The sequence below is a fragment of the Lepisma saccharinum genome, chromosome 5 (assembly GCF_977018435.1).
Source record: "Lepisma saccharinum chromosome 5, izLepSacc3.1, whole genome shotgun sequence".
Classification (NCBI taxonomy): Eukaryota; Metazoa; Arthropoda; class Insecta; order Zygentoma; family Lepismatidae; genus Lepisma; species Lepisma saccharinum.
The window spans coordinates 27,053,107-27,073,910 of NC_139233.1; the positions used below are offsets into that span (position 1 = coordinate 27,053,107).

A 20,804-nucleotide genomic window follows, 5' to 3' on the forward strand; every position below is an offset into this window, starting at 1 on the left:
ATGTATATTTGTTACATTTACGAGTACTTACTGTTACTTGTTATTTCGATTCTGTAACACATTATGGCGGGCGATAGCGTACTGGTTCAGGGCGCGTTGTGCGAGTGTTTTGTCGATTTATGCAGTGTTGCAACCTCGTTAACAGGAAAATACCTACTTTCGTGCCCGGATTTGAAATTATGCTAATACCTCGCAAACCATTGACGTTAGCCCCACAAACCATTCACGTTAGCCCCAAAAACCATTCACGTTAGCCTCTAAAACCATTTTCCGTAAGGTTAGGTTAGGTTAAGTTAGGTTAGGCAAGCATAGTTAAAAAAAATACTCGACACGTCATGTTCTAGTGAAAACACGGCGAGTTTGAAACACCGACTAAGGCAATACGTCATGTAACACACGGAACATTGTGCTCTAGTGCAGAAAGCAAATGGCGGCAGCATGAACATCGTGTCGGACAGAAATTTTCACAGAAAACGACATGTATTCGCATTAAAATGGATCAAAACTACATTCACGAACTTCCAAAACGCTACAGAAAATGATTTCCGTAAGTACTTTCTCCTGTAAATTTGAAGAAATCCGTCACCCCTTTACTATAATGTTACCGTCGAGATTACTCCTCATCTCTAGGCTGTATCTCCGTTAAGATGCGTTACCCGCTATTGTCATGCATAAGGCATGCCCTTAACGCCATTAACGCAATCGCTGGATCAGAACCAAGTGACACGGTCGAAAATCGACGCCGGAACCTCGTTTGATTACAAATTGATGATCGCAACCACTGCGCCAGGAACAACCTTCATTATCACAGCGACCCAAAATCGACTGATAAATGAAGCATATGGAAATTTCATCTTGCATAATGCTACATCCATCGTCGTCACGTTCGCAGGGATGTTGCCAATCTGGAATCTTTACGTCACAGCGAAATTTCCTGCTCCCACCCACTATGTTTGCGAGTCCATTAGCGTGATGTGTGTGCCAATCATCTCCGTTGGTTATCGAGCGGTGGGGATCTATTGTTCAAATTCCCGATATCCATTGTTGAAACGCCGTGCGTTGCGGATGCGTGGGTCAACAATCAGATCCTCGGTCTGACCCTGCCCCGCTGACCCCATTTTTGTTTTAACGATGCTATAAAACTTAGTCGATAAGACTGTCGCCCCTTCGATAAAACTAGGGTATTTTGTGCATAGCATTAACGAACCTTGACAGGCTAAGATACATGCCAAAAGCTCCAGCCATCGCCACGTAAGATTGGATTGGTCGCCAACCTCTGTAGCGGAGTGGTTAGCGTAACGTAATAGGTTCAAATCTGTAGCAAGCCTTAGATACGTCTCTATGCTTATCCAAAAATTAGTAACAGTAATGAGAAAATCAGTATTTGTTTTTCCAGCCAACATAAGCAATTTTCTAATACCATAGGCACACCTCCGTGGAGGAGTGGTTATGACACTGCGCTACGACGCTAAGGGTCCCGGGTTCGAATCCTGGACTGGGCTCGGGTGTTCTCTGGGGGTGTCCTTTCATCATATCATCATAAATCATCTTTGAGATTAGCCAAAAGTTGCAGAAAAGCGAGAAAAAATTTAAGAAAATCAATCTAATGCCATAGAATTAGTACAATCTCCGGATGGTGTAGTAGTAATGAATGAATGAATGAAGCGATAATCGTGGGTGCCTTATCACTTAGGCTATTTGCACCCATCACATCATACAGGGCTCTTACCATTAGTAAAATCAACCCAAGTCTCTCAGAACAAAATTATTCGTAATTAATACGGAGTAATTATTTAGCGTTGTCTGAAGCAGGATAATTGAAATAAATAACAATAACTTAAGTAAATCATATCTGCAATGTCATGAAAAAATAAAGTCTGATAACTTTTTGAACAAACCTTGTATATTAAAGCATATTAAATTCTTGACGTGATATTCGTCACTTAATATTATTTAAAGCGCTTGAATCAACTACAAAATTGAATTTGCTTTAATGTTGCAAGGTTTGTACTTCAGTGTGGCAGTGCCAACGCTGATAATGCTTATCAGCATCAGGTAAACCGGTTAAATGTGTCACGAAAACAAACCATAAAACATGTAACGCCTGTAACCTTCCAGATAACACGTGCGAAGCAAGAAAGCAACTGTTGTATCAGGTCGCGCGAGATTTCTGGAAGTCGATAGGAGCTTGAGCTCCGTGGTACTAGATTTACAAAGGTGTCGCGGCAGTGTTGCAAGCTTTGCTTGCAAAATGATACGTTAAAATTTTTTTTTCCATTTGTGTTATTTTCTTAGAGTTGGAAACACTATGACTTTTGCCGATGTCGTTTGTACATAAGAAATACCATAATGTCTCGTGAACAACTAAGTCTGTCTCGAGACTTAACCAATTTTAGTTAAGCCACTAGCGTAAGTGGACTGGAGATGAAGACTGCAGTAAATCAATCCCTTATCCCAAAGGTCTGGAGACATGCAACACAGGGTCATTTTGCAGGTTACATAACGCTTAAGGATATATGTTGTCTGCGATGGTCAAACGTTTGTTTGGTTTAATACGTTGCAGCCGAATGTTTGTTGTAAACCTTCCACGTAGTACACCCTGGACTGCATTTTGCAGACTAACGTGGCTCTGGCGTCTGCACTCACGGCCAGTATAAGCCTCTGTGTGGCTCGTGTTGTGTGCTGTCCATTTGTGTTTGTGCTTCATTTATCTCATCATCATTCATCCTCATCTTCGCGACTAGCCAAAAGTGGCAGAATCAATCAATCAATCAATACAAGCCGAACGTATCTTCTTGTGATACATTACCGGGGGTACCGAATAGGTTTATTCAACAACAATCAAAATTAATCAAAAAATCCTTGAGACAGATTTAAAGAAGATTATTTGTCTTCGATTTGAGGTTTGCTAAACTCTCAGACAAATTCGAATTAGAAACTTATTTTATGTTCGTAAAAATCAAATGTCATAATGTGATATGTATGACGTATATTATGTGATATGCCGTTCTCTCGAGATGGCAGATCGCCGACGTACCTGTATGCAGCCACCTGACAACGATATTTTGATAATTAAAAGATTGTGTTCCTTGAAGACGAGTCAACAGGACCCAGCAATGGAATAGATCGGAATTGAGGACATTCAGTCAGCTGCTGGCCACAGAAGTGCCAACAAACTGTACAAGAGATTGCAAACCAGCCTTTGAATAATAAACGTCCTTTAAAGGTTTAAATAGTACTTTCCATTAATTAACACCGCCTGAAAAAGTTCATAGAAGCCTAATTAGTCTCTTCGCTCGCTCTCTGCTACGGGAACGAAGGTAAATATCTTGTGACGTCAGATAAACATTGCAAATGACAGAGAAAGAAGCACCGACAAAGGCAAAGCCTTAAGAGGTAACTCCAAGGAAAAGATGCTGAAGTGGCGCCCCCTGTCACAGTGTGCAAAAGTACTCTCGTTGTAATCAATCGAAAAGGATATTATCACCGAATATGCAACCCTCTTGTACGGTGTGTGTTGCAGGTTGCTTACCTTCAAGGGATCGGTGAAGGATTCAATTCTTGATTGATTTCCTTTCTTTTTAGTTCCCTTTGATGCCTCTTTTCGACCGAAGCGTGGTATTGATCACATCACCTCCAAAATGGCAGAGATCGATAGAATGTGTGGGGCCCTACGTCCACATTTCCCTATACATGCCTCATGGCATGGTGCAAAGTGCACTGGAAACTTTACCTTACCTTTACCTTGCTGCCACTTTTGGCTAATTGTGAAGATGAAGATGAATGATGATGAGAAGAAATGGATGAAGGGACAATCACAAACAGATAGGGGCGACACAGCACAAAACTCAGAGAATTTTGCTGGCTGTGAGACCAGACGACAGAGCCTCGTAAATCTGCTAAAATGCAGCCCAGGTTGTAAGTAACATTGGCAATTGGGTGTGTTGAGAACGGGTCACCCCTTATACGAGGGCTGCTGGAAAAGATTATGCAATCAATATGAAAAAAGACATGTGGAATTCTAGGAATGACTTTATTGTTTTTCAAAGTATTCACCCTTAAGATCGATACACTTTTGCATACACTCAAACCAATTTTGAATGCATTTTTTCCACTCTGAAGCTGATGTCTCAGAAACCGCTGTTCGGAATGCGTCAATAAACGAATAGTCTTAAACAAACAATCAAAGATAATTTACATAAAAATGGAATATTCTTCCGATTTTTATAATAGCGGAACACTAGCGCCACTGTTGGTGGTAGTTTGCAGAAACCTTTCCAGCAACCCTCGTACCCCAGGATTCAATACTTCTAAGAGCATTGTGTTTCGTTGCGTTTTTCCAATGATCATTCATTTTCATGGATTGTGGTTACCCTACGGAGACTTGAAAATGATTTTGATTTTGTTTGATTGATTGATTTGGTGTTTTAAGTCCACTTTATGCAGAATAAGTCTAATCGGGACTGGATCTACAGTTCAAAGTGGGATTCGAACCACATATGTGCCACTATGTATCGAACCCAGGACCCCTTGATTACAAGGCGATGACGCTACCACTGTGCCATCGAGGAGGCCCTGAAGATGATTTTGAATAATCAGCATCTATGTTCTGAGACCGTCAAAACACAGAGCACGTCTCTGTATGACCTAAAATGTTATAAAATCTAGGTTTAATTCTTCTCAGTTGTATAGGTGTAAATTATGAACCTTCCGGAAGACACTTAAATGTCAGCCTCACTTCCACATAGTACTTTTTGGACTGTATTGTTGCGGACTAACGAGGCTCTGGCGTCTAGACTCAGTACCCATTATAAGCTTCTGTGGGACTAGTGTTGTATTCTATCCATGTGTGTTTGTTGATTGATTGATTTGGTTCATTTTACATAATTTTTCTGCCACTTTTGGCTAATCGCGAAGATGAGGATGAGTGATAATATGATGAAATTTGATAAAGAGACACTCACAAGGAACACGCATGCCCAGGCCGTGATTCGAACCCGGAACTTCTAATTTTCTAGGGCGCTGTTCTAACCACTGCGCCACGGAGGTCAGCGTATGTATATTTCTGATTGTCTCTTAATCCATCTGATCTTATCATCATCCTCATAGGCCAAAACTGGCAGAAAAGCGAAGTAAAATGAATCAACTCAGTCAATCAATTCTCAGTTTTAGCACCTGTTTTATGCTATGAATCTGGGCTCTTTGTGAAGATAAATGAGCATTTCTTTCCCTACGAGCCTTCCTGCAGTCAAACTGCATATAACGCACCTTCAGCAAATGCCACGTTCCTCGTTCATCACCTCCCACCACTTTCTTTTCTTAACGTTCCCTCCTTCACCTTACACTCCCTATTAGCCTTGCCTGCAGTCGTGGAAATCTCCGTCCCTATGTACCTTTGGAGCGTGTAAACAATGCTTAATGATTTCCTTCTAGCTTGCTCAGATCGTGCCATTTCTTGGCCGCCTGCTGATTATATCGACCCGCCGAACTCTCAGGTTTGCCTCTCACCCTTCTTCTCTTGAGAACTTTTCTTCCCATCTTTACTCATTTGTTTTTACTCTTTCGACTCTCATCTCCGCTTCTTGTGTTTTTTGTTCTACGCTGCTTTTCTCAGTTATAGGTTAACCAGGAAACCTTTTAGAAAACTAGAAAAGAAAAATTTCCTGAAAAATATACTTTTTCGATTTTGTACAGTTGTTTAACCGCATCTTCAAAGCAGATTTTACTTCGATATGACAATCTGAACTTCGATGGACGATTTTTATAAAGTTTGGTGCAAATTGTCCGAGTGGTTGTTGCGAAATCGTACTGTAAAGAGAGGACAGCGAAAGTGTCAACGTGGCATCCTGTTCCAAGATGGCGGAAGGGTAGATCGGACGCCTCCAGATCAGACACCATTATTAGGGGTAGAGATAGTATATTCGGAGTTCCGTACATCAATCGTTCACATAACGATAACAACTGTTACTGATTCCACTACGTAGATTCATTTAGTCCATAGCATATTACTTGCCGCCATATTTTAAAATGGCGTAAGAACTGATTGAATTTTTGATCACTCTGCGTTTGTATGGGTTCCTCGTGTTCAATTTACAAAGCATCCAACTTAAAATTTAGTATGTTCCTTGCAGTGTCGAGAAATGCACTGCACATCTCAATTAAACGGCTGCAACTTCATCAATTTCTAACTAAATACCATGCGTTATACCTTAACTTTAAAAGTTATTGAACACGTTTTCCGGTAAAACGGTTAAACTTTAAGTAAATTTTTAAATACTTCTAATTTTATTCTTTATACTGAAAAATGCATGAATGAATGTATACACATATAAATTCTTTAAAATGTGAAATCTTTGATCTTTTAACTTCACTTCAAATCAAGAACTGTTAAAATCTGTCCACTGGTTCTCGAGGTAATGAGTTTTAAAGTGATTGATGTAAATAATTCAAGATGGCGTCTCATTTCAAGATGGTGGCGGGTCAGGTTCAAATCGGACTAAAATGTGAGTGGTGTAGATTTGAGTCCGTTTTGTAATCTGGCGTGGATTTGGTGGCAGGTCACTGTGGAAGAAATCCTTTTCTCCACACAGCAAACATGTACCAACATAACTGGGTAGCCTGTGTCAGAAACACAAGTAAATTGTTTCAGCATTCTGTAAAAAGTTCCAAACTTATCGGCTCGGTGGCCGAGAGCGTGGTAAACATTCCACCCGGGTTCGAGTACTCGCCTGACCATGGGCAGTGATCTAAGCATCGGTCATTCTTATCGTCGCAATTAATGCCAAAAGTGGCAGAAAAGCCATGTTAAGTAACGAGATAACAATGCATATACAAAAAATTCAAAAGGTAAATTCCTAATGTGCAAATGCATACTAGGAGTCGTATCATGCAGTGCTGAAAAAATAATACTAATATCCAATTTGGGCCTCCACCCTAGCGTGATGGTAAACATTGTATACCCTGTAAACATGAGTTCTCGGGTTTGATCCCCGTTGGAGGTAAGAGTCACCTACAATAAAAATGGGACACCTAGAACCTGATATACTCGCTTCCCTTCAAGGTGTTATGTGTCGCCTATTATTCCAGGATATAGGTGTCCAAATTTTATTGCCGCTGACTGTACTTTGTACAGTGATTGATTCAGATTCCACTTTAAACTTTAAATCCAGTCCCGATTAGCGTATATGAGCATGAAAGTGTACAGAGAACAAGAATTTCCCACCATATTATTATTTGTGAAAATTATGATCTAACCTTGCCCCCCCCCACCGATTTCCTCCTAGGTACGCCCCTGTTTTCCAGCATTAATCCTTGCAATGTCCTCTCCTAATCCGTCCGACAATAACTCTGCATCTGCTGATGAAGCTTTTCCGGGCTATTCCTCACGGGAAATCTCCCCGCGACGAAGAGTCTATGGCAGGAATTTGCAAAGTCTCTGGGCTCCCCCCAGAACGCTGACGACGGCGAAAGAGTTTCGAAACCGCTTCCTTATTCGTGCGAATATTGCGAGGACCTTTCATTTCGGCAGCAGGTTCGGACATGCTCGCAAATTTATTAGTCCATTTTTCAGCCTCGATAAGGTTCTCTCTGTGCTTCCGGGATAGACGTTGCTGATTGGCTAGAATTTGAACGTTCTAGTCAATGGTGACGTTTCGTTCAACAGAGCGTGGTTCAGTGTACAGATGATAGCTCTATAAGAACATTGGTAGTGTCGATGTCATTAAATATTTATTTAAAAGGCATTATCTATGTAAAATTGGCAACGTCGTAACTATAGTCGTAGACAATGTAACTTGGTGGTGACGTAAGAGCAGCATTGCCAGTTTTCATATTTTAAACTTCTATGTATTCATGCTGTAAATATGGCTTACTAATCGCACCCAAGTGTTTAATGATACTTTATCACCATTGTGAACAATTTTAGAAATAGAATGGTCAGACGTTATACATAAAACGGGATTTCTAGACACTAAAGACTACCCAATAGAAGGGCAAGAAGTTACTTAGAATTTGGGGTACAGTCAGTGAAACGTCTTTTGGCACGCCTTCAAAGGGCAACGGGGTTTACATTTCTAGTTATATACTACTATAATGTATCCACCTACAGTGGTGTAGTGAGTATGTCATGGGACTGCCAAGCAGGAGGTGCGGCTTCGATTCCTGGGTGAGTGATTTCAGGTGCGAATTTTTCCAGTAATGTCCAAGCAATAAGAAGCTCTGGAGTTCACACAGCCTCTGATAAATGGATACCAGGGAGATAATGAAGCATGGTGTTGACCTCCACAAAATATCTCGTGACTATCGATGTGTGGGGAGCTCTTCCTCCATACTCCCTCCCTTTATGGCTTTATAGTATGTTGCAACATGCATGGTAGTTTTAACTCTTAATCCATATGTAAATGTTATTCTTATACATCGCTTTCCTTAATCTTGGGTTAATCGCCACGATGAGGTTAAATGGTGAAGTATACGATGCCTTATCCACGTTTTCAACCGAGACCTCTGGCTTCGAAGTGCGTCGTGGTGACATCTCGCCTAAAGAGCCCGGCGACTTTTCGACCTGCCAGACAGTAGCAGAGAAAGAAACTGCTCTTCTTCTAATGTCAGTGTGTCCTGACGAGGTCACCCTAGCTTGCATTAGTTTTGCTACTTGGAAATTGGCAAACACTACCTTACTCCACTACTGTTATGGAATGGACTTGAACTCCCTTGTGGAACAGTGGGAATAGAAGAGTGTTGTGGTGCGGTTATATTGAAGCACGTTTATGAAAGGTTTAGGTTAGTAGGTCGTTGTGATTTGCAGGTCATAAAAAATATATCTTAAACAATGCATCCAGGTATAAATATTGACTTTCGGTGGTCAGTAAGGCGTCTTGACTGCCACGCGGAGGACCTGGGTTTGATTTCCGGTGGGTATGATTTGAGGTGAGATTTGTTCCTCCAATGGCCCTACATGAAGCTGCTTTGAGGTTCACTCGGCCTCACCTGAGGTGAACCATGCGGGTGGGGAGTAAAGGCGTCAGAGCATGGTGCTGATCACATCCACCATCGTGAATGTGCTGAGTCCTACCGCATGTACCTTCAACGTACGATGCATTGTTCACGGAGCACTTCAAAAATGATAATCACTTTCATTTTGCATGTGGAGTCACTGGCAATAAATATGGGACACGCAGATCCTAAAATACTCATTACTCTAGGACGTTGACGCATAATGATGGCAAATTTTCAATGGCAACACACACAACGCCTTGCACAGTAGCAGCTATTTCAGGATACAGACGTCCCATATTTATTGCCGGTGACTTTACATATTTTCACGTCTTATTCGTCAATATCCGTCAAGGTGGACGCATATGAACGGAACATGTTCATTCATGGAGTGCGTGGCTTCGTACCCTTTATGCGTGCGGCTGATCCGAGTTCTTTGTGTGGGTATAATCGCACGCAACGGACAGCTCGTCAAAAAGGAGTAAAGAAGAGAAAGAACGGGGAGAAACCTGGGGGTACGGAAATCGAATTTGCCAATGTCACTGAACCACGACACAAAGGCAGTCTTTCACCCAGTTTAATGCCATCACGGCGGCGTCTTTTGATGCAATATTTATGCTGTCTTTGCCGTCGGCGCTTTTCAAAAGTCCATTTGGGATGATGCTCTGTATTGATTTATCGGCTGATGACGTATTACTTTGTCTTTACCTTCTTGTAATGCGAGAGACGCTTGGGGCGGGCTTTTTAATATCAAGGTGACGGAAAAGAAGGGAAGGAGGTGTGAATTGGAGGTAACAGATGGTGAATATATTGAGTATTGATTTTGAACTTTGGATGCCTGAGAGGTATTGCTGCATTTACATTATAAACTATATACAGTATGAGTGTATATATATATTATTTGTGTGTGTGTGTGTGTGTGTGTGCGTACCATAGCCGTAAAACCAATGTAAAAGCACACAAAGGCAATTTGTTTTCAGTTTACTATTGCTGAATTGTTGTTTAAGTCCACTTTAAGCACAGATAGGCTAATCGGGATTCGACCTACAGCTTAAAGTGGAATCGAACCCGGGACTCCCTGAACACAAGGCGACGACGTTATCAATACGCCATCCGTGAGGTCTTTAAGTTACTATTATATTGTGCACTGGTAACATATAAAATACAACATTGTACAGTGCGTTCGTTCTGGCTACGGGCTGAGATGGCGCGTGAACAACCTTGAACAACTCTTATAACAGAGGTTAGTACTCGTTATGCAATATAAATATACTTGTCTGCATGCTAAAAATATGTGCGTAAATAAGCGAGACGTTACTGGACGAAAATGTCGGCATCTGCGCCATGTCAAGCGCTATCTCGGCCCAGAGTCAAAACGAACGCACTGTATAATGTAAGGAAAAGGTAAAACGATCCCCTACAGATGGCAACTTGCTGTGATGGTATATGTTGAGGGTGGGCTGTAAGGCTCTAGCCAACCAATTGAAATCACGGGAATCGAACCCGGATCTCCCGAGTAGGAGGCAGACGCTCTACAGACTTTTTAGTATTTTCTTCCGCATCTTCTCGTTTCAGTTTGACTTAATTCTGTACTTTCCCATTCAGGAAAGACCAGCACCAACATCCATGTCTAAGCCGGGATTCGAATCAGGGACCCCTGGTGTCATACAAGTTGCGATAATCACGCCGCCATTGAGTTCGACACTTCATATTTTATAGTAATGTGTACAGTTTAAATTTATTATTATTAAGTACATAAAATTATTCGCTCGCTGATATTCTCTAACTTACTATAAAGTATATTTTCCAATAAGATTGTTTTCACTTTACTTTTAAACGCCATGCATTCCTCAATAGCTGTACAACTATTTGGTTACAAATTTTATCACTGAGCGCCTATCTAAAATGGTTTTCTCGCTACCTGTCTCTCCGATTTCTTCAATGGATTTGCAAAGGTTGGCAGCAATGTTTTGTATAGTGTAAAAGCAATTTCAGATCACCTTTACCTATACGAAGAGATTACTTAGATAAAACAAAGCCATATTTTCCACACCGTCCTTTTATACCAAACAAATTTAAGGATTGGATTGGATTGATTTGATATTTTAAGTCCACTTTCTGCACAGTAAGGCTAATCGGGACTGGACCTACAGTTTAAAGTGGGATCCAAACCACTATGTGCCTCCACCGGGAATCGGACCCGGGACGCCTTCATTACAAGGCGACGACGCTACCACTGCGCCATCGGGGAGGCTTACAAATTTAAGGAATAAAACAAATTTGAGTTGTATTTGCCGTGGAATCCATACATAAAGATAAACTCTGATTAAGATCCTTTATATCACGTTAGGTGCGTATTAGGTACGTGTTTCAGCCTGTTTATTTTTATGTTTCCATCTTTAGTAGCTTCTGAGTAATTAATATATATAGATATGTATATTCTTTACACTTGTCAACACAGCTTGCCATATATGATGGCCGATTAACCCTATGCGCGGTATACAGTGGAGAGTCACATGGCTGCTACAGCCAATGCGCATTCTTAGTACTAAAGCTCCTCCTGTGACAGCCTATACTGTAACCGCCTGTGTTGCTGGTTGTCGAATCAGGGTCTATCGGTGAGTTGATTTTCTTTGCTACTTCTTACCATAATGTTGCAACGCTAAAGTTGTACGTTTGGTTGCAATATTACCATAGCATTGGTGATCACATTTAATTCTCCAACAACATTTGGATCTTCTCTTTGTTCCAAGCCAACCTCCGTGGCAGAGTGGTTAACACAGCGCGCCACTTGGGCATGGGAGATGTTTGTGATTGTCCTTTCATCAATTGTATTCTATCATTACCCATCCTCATCTTCGCAATTAGCAAATAGTGGCAGAAAAACGAAGTAAAATATACCAAATCAAGAATATATTCGATCTACATTTTCGGATCTTCTTCAACCCTCAAGATATTCTGAATACGGGCCTAGTTCGCTGTACTAAAATAGACCCACCTCCGACGTGGACGTTTTCCCTGACCCGCTGATTTTCACGAAGCACCAATCACAGGGTGGCTACTCACCGGGAATTCCTTGAATTCCGAGAATTATGCGTGAATTATTGGCTCCGGGAATTATGCGTTAATTCTACTTGAATTTTTCTCCGTATACGTGAAAAATTACAACCTTTTCGAATCCAAATCCTATTCACATTTTATGCAAATAAAAATTATTTCCGTAACATTTTCTTGATCGCTTCGCTCGCACTTCCTGCTTTTCTTAGTCTTATCAAGTTTATAACCATAGCTAGGAGGCGGCGGGAGTCCGCCCTGGGCGCCGAACTATCTTAATGAAAAATGTTGTAAAATTGATTGATTGATTTCTGGTTTTAAGTCCACTTTATGCACAGAAAGGCTAAGCGGGACTGGACCTACAGTTTGAAGTGGGATCCGAACTACTGTACAGTGTGGAGAAAAATAATTTAAATAGTTTGTTCGAACACAAATACTTTTGCACCAACTTCTACCCCCCTTTTTGCATAATTTACGAGGATAATAACGTCTTTGATACTACTACTGCTAATAATAATAATAACAACAACAATGTTGGTCCCGAAGGGTTCGAATCCTGGCTTGGGCATGGATGTTTGTGACTGTCCATTCATCAATTCATCATATCACTCATCCCCATCTTCGCAAATTAGCCAAACGTGGCACAAGAAGCGAAGTAAAATAAAACAAATCAATAATAATAATAATAATGTTATAATAATATTATTATTTAAAGACTATTATTATTAGTATTAGTACGTTCATCATGGCACTTTCTCCCCACCCGCTCAGACAAATATTCGTGGTTGCGCCTCTGATTGTAAATAGAAACTCAGCACCTTAAATTAAATATTTTAATTATATTACATATACCGTTTCATTGAATTATAATTTTTGGATGTTGGAATCACATAGACCCTTTATATTATTAAGATATTTGTGTGTGGATGTTGAGAGCAGGTAATACGTAAGGTTGAAATAGAGAAAACATCTGCTTGAATTTTTGGAAAGTTCGCCTTGAAAACCGGGAATTATACTTGAATTTTATCATGGTCCTAGAGTGGCCACCCTGAATCAGGAACAATTGGTCTGCAGTATAAATTAATATTCATCTCAGATTAAGTATAGTGTACAGTCACGACACTTCTGGGTTGTAACGATTCCATAGAAATCAATGAGAGTGCATGAATGTCGAGTTTCTTTCTTATTTGGCATTGCTTCTCTGCCTCCTGAGGCTCGTACCAACGATTGAGATGTACGGTTAGATGAAATTGGAAATGGAACCCATTCATGGGATAGCCATTCACCTATCGGGACTCGAACCCTCAACTACCGTTGTTGAGATCGTAAATCGATACATGCGGACGCGGTCACCGTGAGATGGCAGTGTTGGAGTGAACAGGTACATAGTTTACATTATATCCAACCGTTCTTTAAATTAAGAGAATTTTCCACTCCAAATTGAATACAAATTCATCCTGAATATTTGTATAGTCATAAAATGTTTGCGAAACGCAGTAGTCAACGAGAAACAGCCAAACTGAATCTTTTTAGAAGCATCTTTTTAATAGTTGCTTTTTCAAGAGCCCATCCGCTAATAACTAGAAAGCGTTCATTCGTAACTCGTAAGGATTATGATCACTTATTATACATGCAATTTTTACTCTATCGCAATACCAAACTTAAGAAAACTATGCCTTGAACTTATAATTAAGATCGTAATTTTTTATTTTTTCTCATTTTGTGCCGCTTCTCTACTACTTTGGACCAGTCGCGACGATGTGGATAAACGATGTTTAGTAAACAGGATGGAGTAGTATCATTTAGCTTCATCATGAGCTTCAAGTAGTATAAGAATACAATATTTAGTCTTCTAATGGAGTTGGGATATGCCACAGAATGCAATGCGCCTTTTAAATTTTTGCAAACATTTTCTCTGAATAAGGGGATAATTTGCGAAAGTTTTCTGGCCTTGACCCGACCCCCTCCCAAATATCCCTGGAAACCTTAGAATTTCCTAGTCACTAGAATAACCCACCACGATACGGCAAATTATTACTCATTCTATCATCCGCTAATCTCAACTAACCTGATTTATACACACCCTTGTCTTTTTTTTTATTTGCGCCAAGAGCAAATAGTATTTTGTTTCACGCTCAACTATGCGTAGAAATGTTAATCGAAATGTTTACGTCCCTACAGTTTGAATATCACTAGCAAATAGTATTGCTGGTAACGTGACGTCACCTGTTTACACTCACAATTGCATTTACCGTAATTGTTGACGTTGCAGAATAGTAATACCACACCAGATGGCGGCGTACAAAACCCGTGTGGATTCATTAACGTGCATCGTGCAAAAATGTCAATTTATTGTGTAATTTTTCGTTATATTTGTGTGTTAATGGTTCGTGCTTACTCTCCGTTTGCACTAGGAGAGTACTGAACGGAACAATTTCCTTTTTCATTGAGAAGAAATCCAACTGGGTCAAGTTTCATTTTTATTAGAAACAAATTGTAGTGGAATGCTTTCCATTTTAAGAAGAAAATTGAGCTTCAATAAGTCTCTTTTGCCAATAGGACACCAAACCGAAGCAACTTGTTTGATTTTATTACTCGAGAATCGAACTGTAACTATTTATCTTCATTGCAAGAAGATCGAACTGGAACAATTTTCCTTGGTATCAGCAGGAAATAAAACTCGTAACATCTTTCTTTTTATGATGAAACAAAGAGCTTCCCCTATGGTGCAGTGGTAACATCGTAACCTCATAATTAAGTGGTTCCGGGTAATATCAGGAAGAGGCACAGTGGTCCGGGTTCCATTTTTAAGACTGTAAGTCCAGTCCAGATTAGCTTATCTGTTCATAGAGTGAACTTAAAAAACATACTCAAAATCAAATGAGTAAATTGAACTGAAACAATTTGTTTTGGAGAACTCGAAACAACTTTTCTCTTTTAGGAGGAAACCGAACTCAAACAAAATTTCCCTTTCAATTGAGAGAATAGAACTGGGACAACTCTAACAACTTTATTTTCTTATGGCCTCCCGATGGCGCAATGGTAGCGTCGTCGCTTTATAATCAAGGTGTCCCGGGTTCGATAACCGGTGGAGGCACATCAGATCCCACTTTAAACTGTAGGTCCAGTCCCGATTAGCCTATCTGTGCATAAAGTGGACTTAAAACAACAAATTGATCAATTTAATTTTTTAGGAAGAAATCGCAGTGGAAGAAAATTTCCCTTTCAATTGATTAAAATTAAACTCCAAAAAAACTCTGCTTAAGAAAACAGTTTGAACTCGAATAACTTTTAGTTATTTATTATTTATTTATTTATGAGACGGAAATCGAAGTGGAGCAAGTTTGCTTTTTCACGAGGAGATTAAACTGATGTGAATATTTTTTAATAAGAAGAAATAAAATTGGGATAGTTTTCCTCTTTCATTAGAAAGTAAAACTAGGAAAACTATCGTTCTTATCAAGAGAAGATTGAACTAAGGTTAGCGCCATCTTTACGAACTTTCCAAACTTTAGCGTTTACATCTTATTTGCATGCAACAACGAGTGCTGTTAGGGTCATTGTATAGTACTCACCCCTCATGTAGACGTAGGCTATCCCCTTCATATTTTTCCTAGTGAGGACGACAAGATTCAGCAAGTTCCCAACAATCCCTAAGGAAGAAATAACTGGTAAAGCGACTCCGTAAGAATAGTGCTTCAACGTGTCCATGCTGTTGTCAAGGTTCGAAGCGGTGACCTGCGGGAAAGTCAGAGCATTGTTGTGTGCAGGGGTGAGGTTAGTGCAGGATTCTAGAACCTGGTTCCCCTCCATACTGAACAAAATGTCCATTTCGGGATTGTATTTTTCGGGATTTCAAACGCGTTGTCCTTGCCCGGACTTGTTTCAACAAGTTTGTCACTGCACAGATGCACTGCCACGAGACATTTCACTTCGTACAGTCGTGGATATGTCGCTGTATGAACACAAGTTCCGAGTAAGGTTAGAACTGTTTTATTTGTCCTGGTGCAGAGTTCTTTCAGGGCAAGTCCTGACTTGTAACTTCGTGTAACATCACGACACGAAGTTGAGTATGCTTATAACTAGGACCTGCTGTGTGTGACTGATGTCTCGTGGTGCAGTTCCCTTAACTTATATACGTGTGTGACGTGCTGTGTAGTTGTGCGCGCACGTGTGTGTGTGTGTTGGTCAAAAAACGTCACCTCGCTCACACGTGAGCGTCGGGTTACGGAGGTGTGGAGTGGTGGCGGCTGGTGGTTGAGTCCGGTCTTTTACTACTACGAACGGGTTCTAGCGTCGCCCAGATCGGACGGAGACCTCGCAACAGGTGGGGGAACGACGCTGCGCAGAGGATCGGCCTTGCTAGTGTTGCCAACCAAGAGACTTGGAAAGTTACCAGAATAGTGAGTGACCGGTTGAATACCGTTTGGTGAACGAAAGCGGGCAACTGAAGGGATTATAACTGGTAAGGCAATTGATACGTTCCTGGTCTTTACTGAAAGTACCGTCCCAACATTCGCTTGGAGCAAATAGAAGTCATTTCGTTATGGACGTTGTCGAGTGTCGAGTGTCTCGTGTTTGAAGAGGTCCGCCTTGTTCTCAGTCTGTTTCTATTTATAAACACGAGCAGTATCGGTCTCGAAATACATAGTTTAAGCTTAGCAAACAATTCTTTCTAATAATGGAGGCCAGAGGATAACATCATCGTGAGGCTCCCAATGTTCATTGTGTTATAACCTTTAGGCCACGATGATTGGTTATATGTTTATAATTTCCCATTTCAAGCATCTCATTCCTTTCATTTTATGATCCTTTTCAAAGCAATATTCCCTACTTTTGCTTGTTTGACTTGTTGTTTTAAGTCCACTTTATGCACAGATAGGCTAATCGAGACTGGATCTACAGTTTAAAGTGAGATCCGAACCACTGTGCATGCATCGGGTATCGAACCCGGGAACGCTTGGTTACAAGGCAACGATATTACCACTACGTCATCGGAGGGACCTAATTTTCCCTAGGGGGAGCCTCTTTGCAGATGAAGATCTGGTCCTATAGCCCCCAAGCCAGGCCCGTACCCCCCATAACTGGGCTTATACCCCTCCCCACAAATTCGGACATGCCAGGATTGTGTTTTCCTTTACGATTTATTTTTAATCCGTATTAAGATCTTTACTCCTTAATCTATTAAGCGATTATAATTTTTCACTTTTTTTCCATAGGGACTTCATTTCAGATTCTGCTTATTGCTTACACTTGCTATTAATGTGCATTGCGTTCTATTCATTACCTGTCTTGAGCGTTTCCTAGATATGGACAGCTTTCTGGGAATAAACTTGATCCAGTGATATTTTATACCGGATGGCAACACTGACGTAACTCTAGGGCACTGTTTTCCTTGTTGAGGGTGCGAGAGGGTGGTTTTGGACGACGCATGCGCACTTTATGCTTGGAGAATCAGTTCCCTAACCTAACCCACACTCCCGTTTCGGCTGCGGATGGAGCCGTTCGTCCTTGGAAGGATGCTGTGATCTCTCTCTCTCTCTTCTGTCTGCTCCCTTACTTTCGAAGTGACACCTACGTAGCGGGATGGACCACTCATCCTAGATTAATGTTAAAAGGATCAGCTATCTCTTTGAGGCTAGATGCATGAAAGTCTAAAGGTTCAACGAAAATCCTTGTAACCGCTCGTTCGGAAAATGTTTTTCAAGTAACTGGCTTCACGTAAAATAAATTGAAAAGTAACCGAGTTGCACCTGAAATAAATTGAATGAGTTTGATTGATTGATTGATTTGCTTTATCTTACTTCGCTTTTTGTGGCACTTTTGGCTAATTTGCGAAGATGAGGATGAGTGATGATATGACGAAATCGATGAATGGACACTCACAAACATCCATGACCGGCCGGGTTCGAACCCAGGACGCCTGGCGTCGTAAAGCGATTTGCTAACCATTCCACCACGAGAGCCGGCGCTAAATTGAAAAGTAATAGTCTTCTAGTGAAAACAAATTGAAAAAGTATCCTACATGCAGCTAAAATATGACAAATAATCGAGTCACAGTTCAAGTAATTTCAAAAATTACCTATTTGCAGTTCAAATGAATAGGAAACAATCAGTTCAACTTCAGTTCAAAAAGTTTGTTTTGAAACGGGCGTACAGTTTAGTGGGATCCGAACCACTATACGCCTCCTACGGGTATAGTATCCGAAACATCTCGACCACAAGGCTACGACACCACCACCAGAAGACAAGTTGCAATTAATATAAATTGACATGCAAAAAGTTGCAGCTAAAATAAATTTGAAATAACTGAATTGCAATTAAAATAAATTGGAAAATATGTGAGTTCAAGTTAAAATAAATTCAAACAGAAGTGAGTTCCAACTGAAATAAATTAAAAACTGAGTGAAATAGCAGTGAAAGTAAGTTACCCAGTAATTTATTAGTCTTAATAAATTGAAAAAGTAACAGAGTTCCAGTTAAAATAAAACCGTTGCAATTAAATATTTTTTTGTGATAGTCGAGTTGAAATTGAAATAAGTTGAGAAGGTAACAATGATACATTTACAATATTTGAGCAAGGGAACGACATCTACAACAAACCTATTTTAACTTAGTGGCTTTAAATATAATAAGTAGGTTTTAGGAAAAAGATGCTGAATTTCAATTGGTACATTAAGCCACCGTGTATTCGTAAATGCAGACAGGCACATAGCGTGTCATGGTTCGTAACACTGCTTCCAGATCGGTTTGGCAATCGTGCTCAGTATAGACAAGTTGTCGCAACTTGGGGAGGCCTCCCCGATGGCGCAGTGGTAGCGTCGTCGCCTTGTAATCAAAGGTTCCCGCGTTCGATACACGGTGGAGGCAAATAGTGGTTCAGATCCCACTTTAAACTGTAGGTCCAATCCCGATAAACCTTATTGTGCATAAAGTGGACTTAAAACACCAAATCAATCAATAAATCGAAACTTGTTGGTATATTATTTTCTTGCTTTACGAACCAATTTACTAGTGGGAAGTAATCGTTTCATTAGTATTGTGATGAATCTTCACATGTCTTGGATTGTGATAATGAGGTTAAAATACACATTTAAATTCCTTGTACGGATGGTGTCGAGACTAGATGAGACTCAATCAAATCAATGGGTGCCCGAGGAGTTAATCACATCATCTCAGTAGTTCCGCGATGTCGTGTTGGTAAAAGTTGTTGCCTTTTAACCAATGGGTTCCGGGTTCGAATCCCGTTCTGGGTATGGATGATTGTGAGTGTCCATTCATCCATTTCATCATATCATCACTCATCCCCATCTTCGCAAGTAGCCAAAAGTGGCACAAAAGCGAATCAATCAACCGGTAGAGATACATTTCACAGTGGTTCTGATCCCACTTTAAAGTCTAGCTCCAGTCCCGATTAGCCTACCTGTGCATAAAGTGGACTTACTAAAACAACAACAATTCAATTCAACATCATCTCAACACGTGTGAAACCCTATTTTCGCAACTTGTGTGGGCCTTCATGATACAGTGCAATGCACAATATTTCCTTCTTTATCTTCCCCTTTTTCATTGCCTTCCTTTCTTGCACTACAAATTACCATTTTGTTTTAGAAAGAACTTGTTTCAAATCCATTTTGTACTAATTGAATTTAACATTTTGGGTGACTCAACACTAAGGCTATTTGCACTCGTCAAATTATACAGTGACAATCCTCTTTTCAATAACTGGTGAGACAAACCTTGTTAATTAAAACTGACTAAAAGCTGAAACTGTAAACTGACACTCCGCATACAAGTAGATAAAGTACAGGATATTGTACTGGCTGTGGAACCAGGCACCGGATCCTTCTTAACCTGTGAGGATGCAGCTCAAAGTGTGAAAGAGAGACTGACACCCTTAACACCCTTATACTCAGAAAGGCTGGACTACCGAACCAGGGTCCATTTGATTGCAAAGCAATCATGTTCAAATTGAAGAAAATTCTCCACAGCCTTAACTTCGCCATGTAAAACAAGACGAAATAAATAAAAGCAGCAGCGAACATTGCCTTCTCCATCATAAATACAAAGTATGTGCTGAAAGTAATGAGGCAAGTGAGAATACTCGAAGTCAGAAACCACTATTTTTATTCTACCTGTGGTAATATATAATTTGGATCTTGCTTTTACATTTCCACATAATATCCAGATCGACCAAAACATTTGTGCAACCGTAACTGCAGCTGGGAAATGCCACCCTTGTAGAAGTCCGTTTTGGGACGACGTAACCACTGACGAATCTCATCCTTCACGTTGGCACCCATGTTGAAAAAATCTTGTGATAACCAAGAGTCCTTATGATGTCCTGCATAGCACTGTGTCCAATGTTTAGATAATATGCAATTTCTAGTACGGTTATTCTCCTGTCACTTTGAATAAGCTCGTCAATCTCTTCCGTGGTGTTGCGCATGGAAGCTGTTTTCGGTCTGCCGCTACTGTGTTACCATCTCCAAAATGGTTCACCCACCTATTCACTGTACTGTAATTCATGCAAGCATCTGCATAGAAGTTCTGTAAACATTGATGAATTTCTGCAGCTCTAACGTTTTCACTACCAAGAAATTCCAGGACAGCACGTTGACGAAACGAACTGTCTGTGGAAGCCATTTTTCTCCAACTGACAGCGGAAGTGCGCATGCGCCCGTATGTGGTTCATGCAGTGGACAACAAATGGCTGCACCTGCCATACGTGCAGTGACGGCGCCAGCCTGAAATAAGTG

The 20,804-nt window shown here is 40.6% G+C and overlaps 1 protein-coding gene across 1 annotated transcript in view; it reads right to left on the reverse strand.

The window, feature by feature from the left end:
* Positions 1-15,858, reverse strand: part of LOC145987958 (putative G-protein coupled receptor B0563.6) — a 215,009-nt gene extending 199,151 nt beyond the window's left edge. Inside the window, exon 1 of the mRNA XM_083122799.1 lies at positions 15,621-15,858. Coding sequence (XP_082978925.1) covers positions 15,621-15,858 — 238 coding nt within the window. The remainder of the gene's footprint in view (positions 1-15,620) is intronic.
* Positions 15,859-20,804: the final 4,946 nt, after the last annotated feature.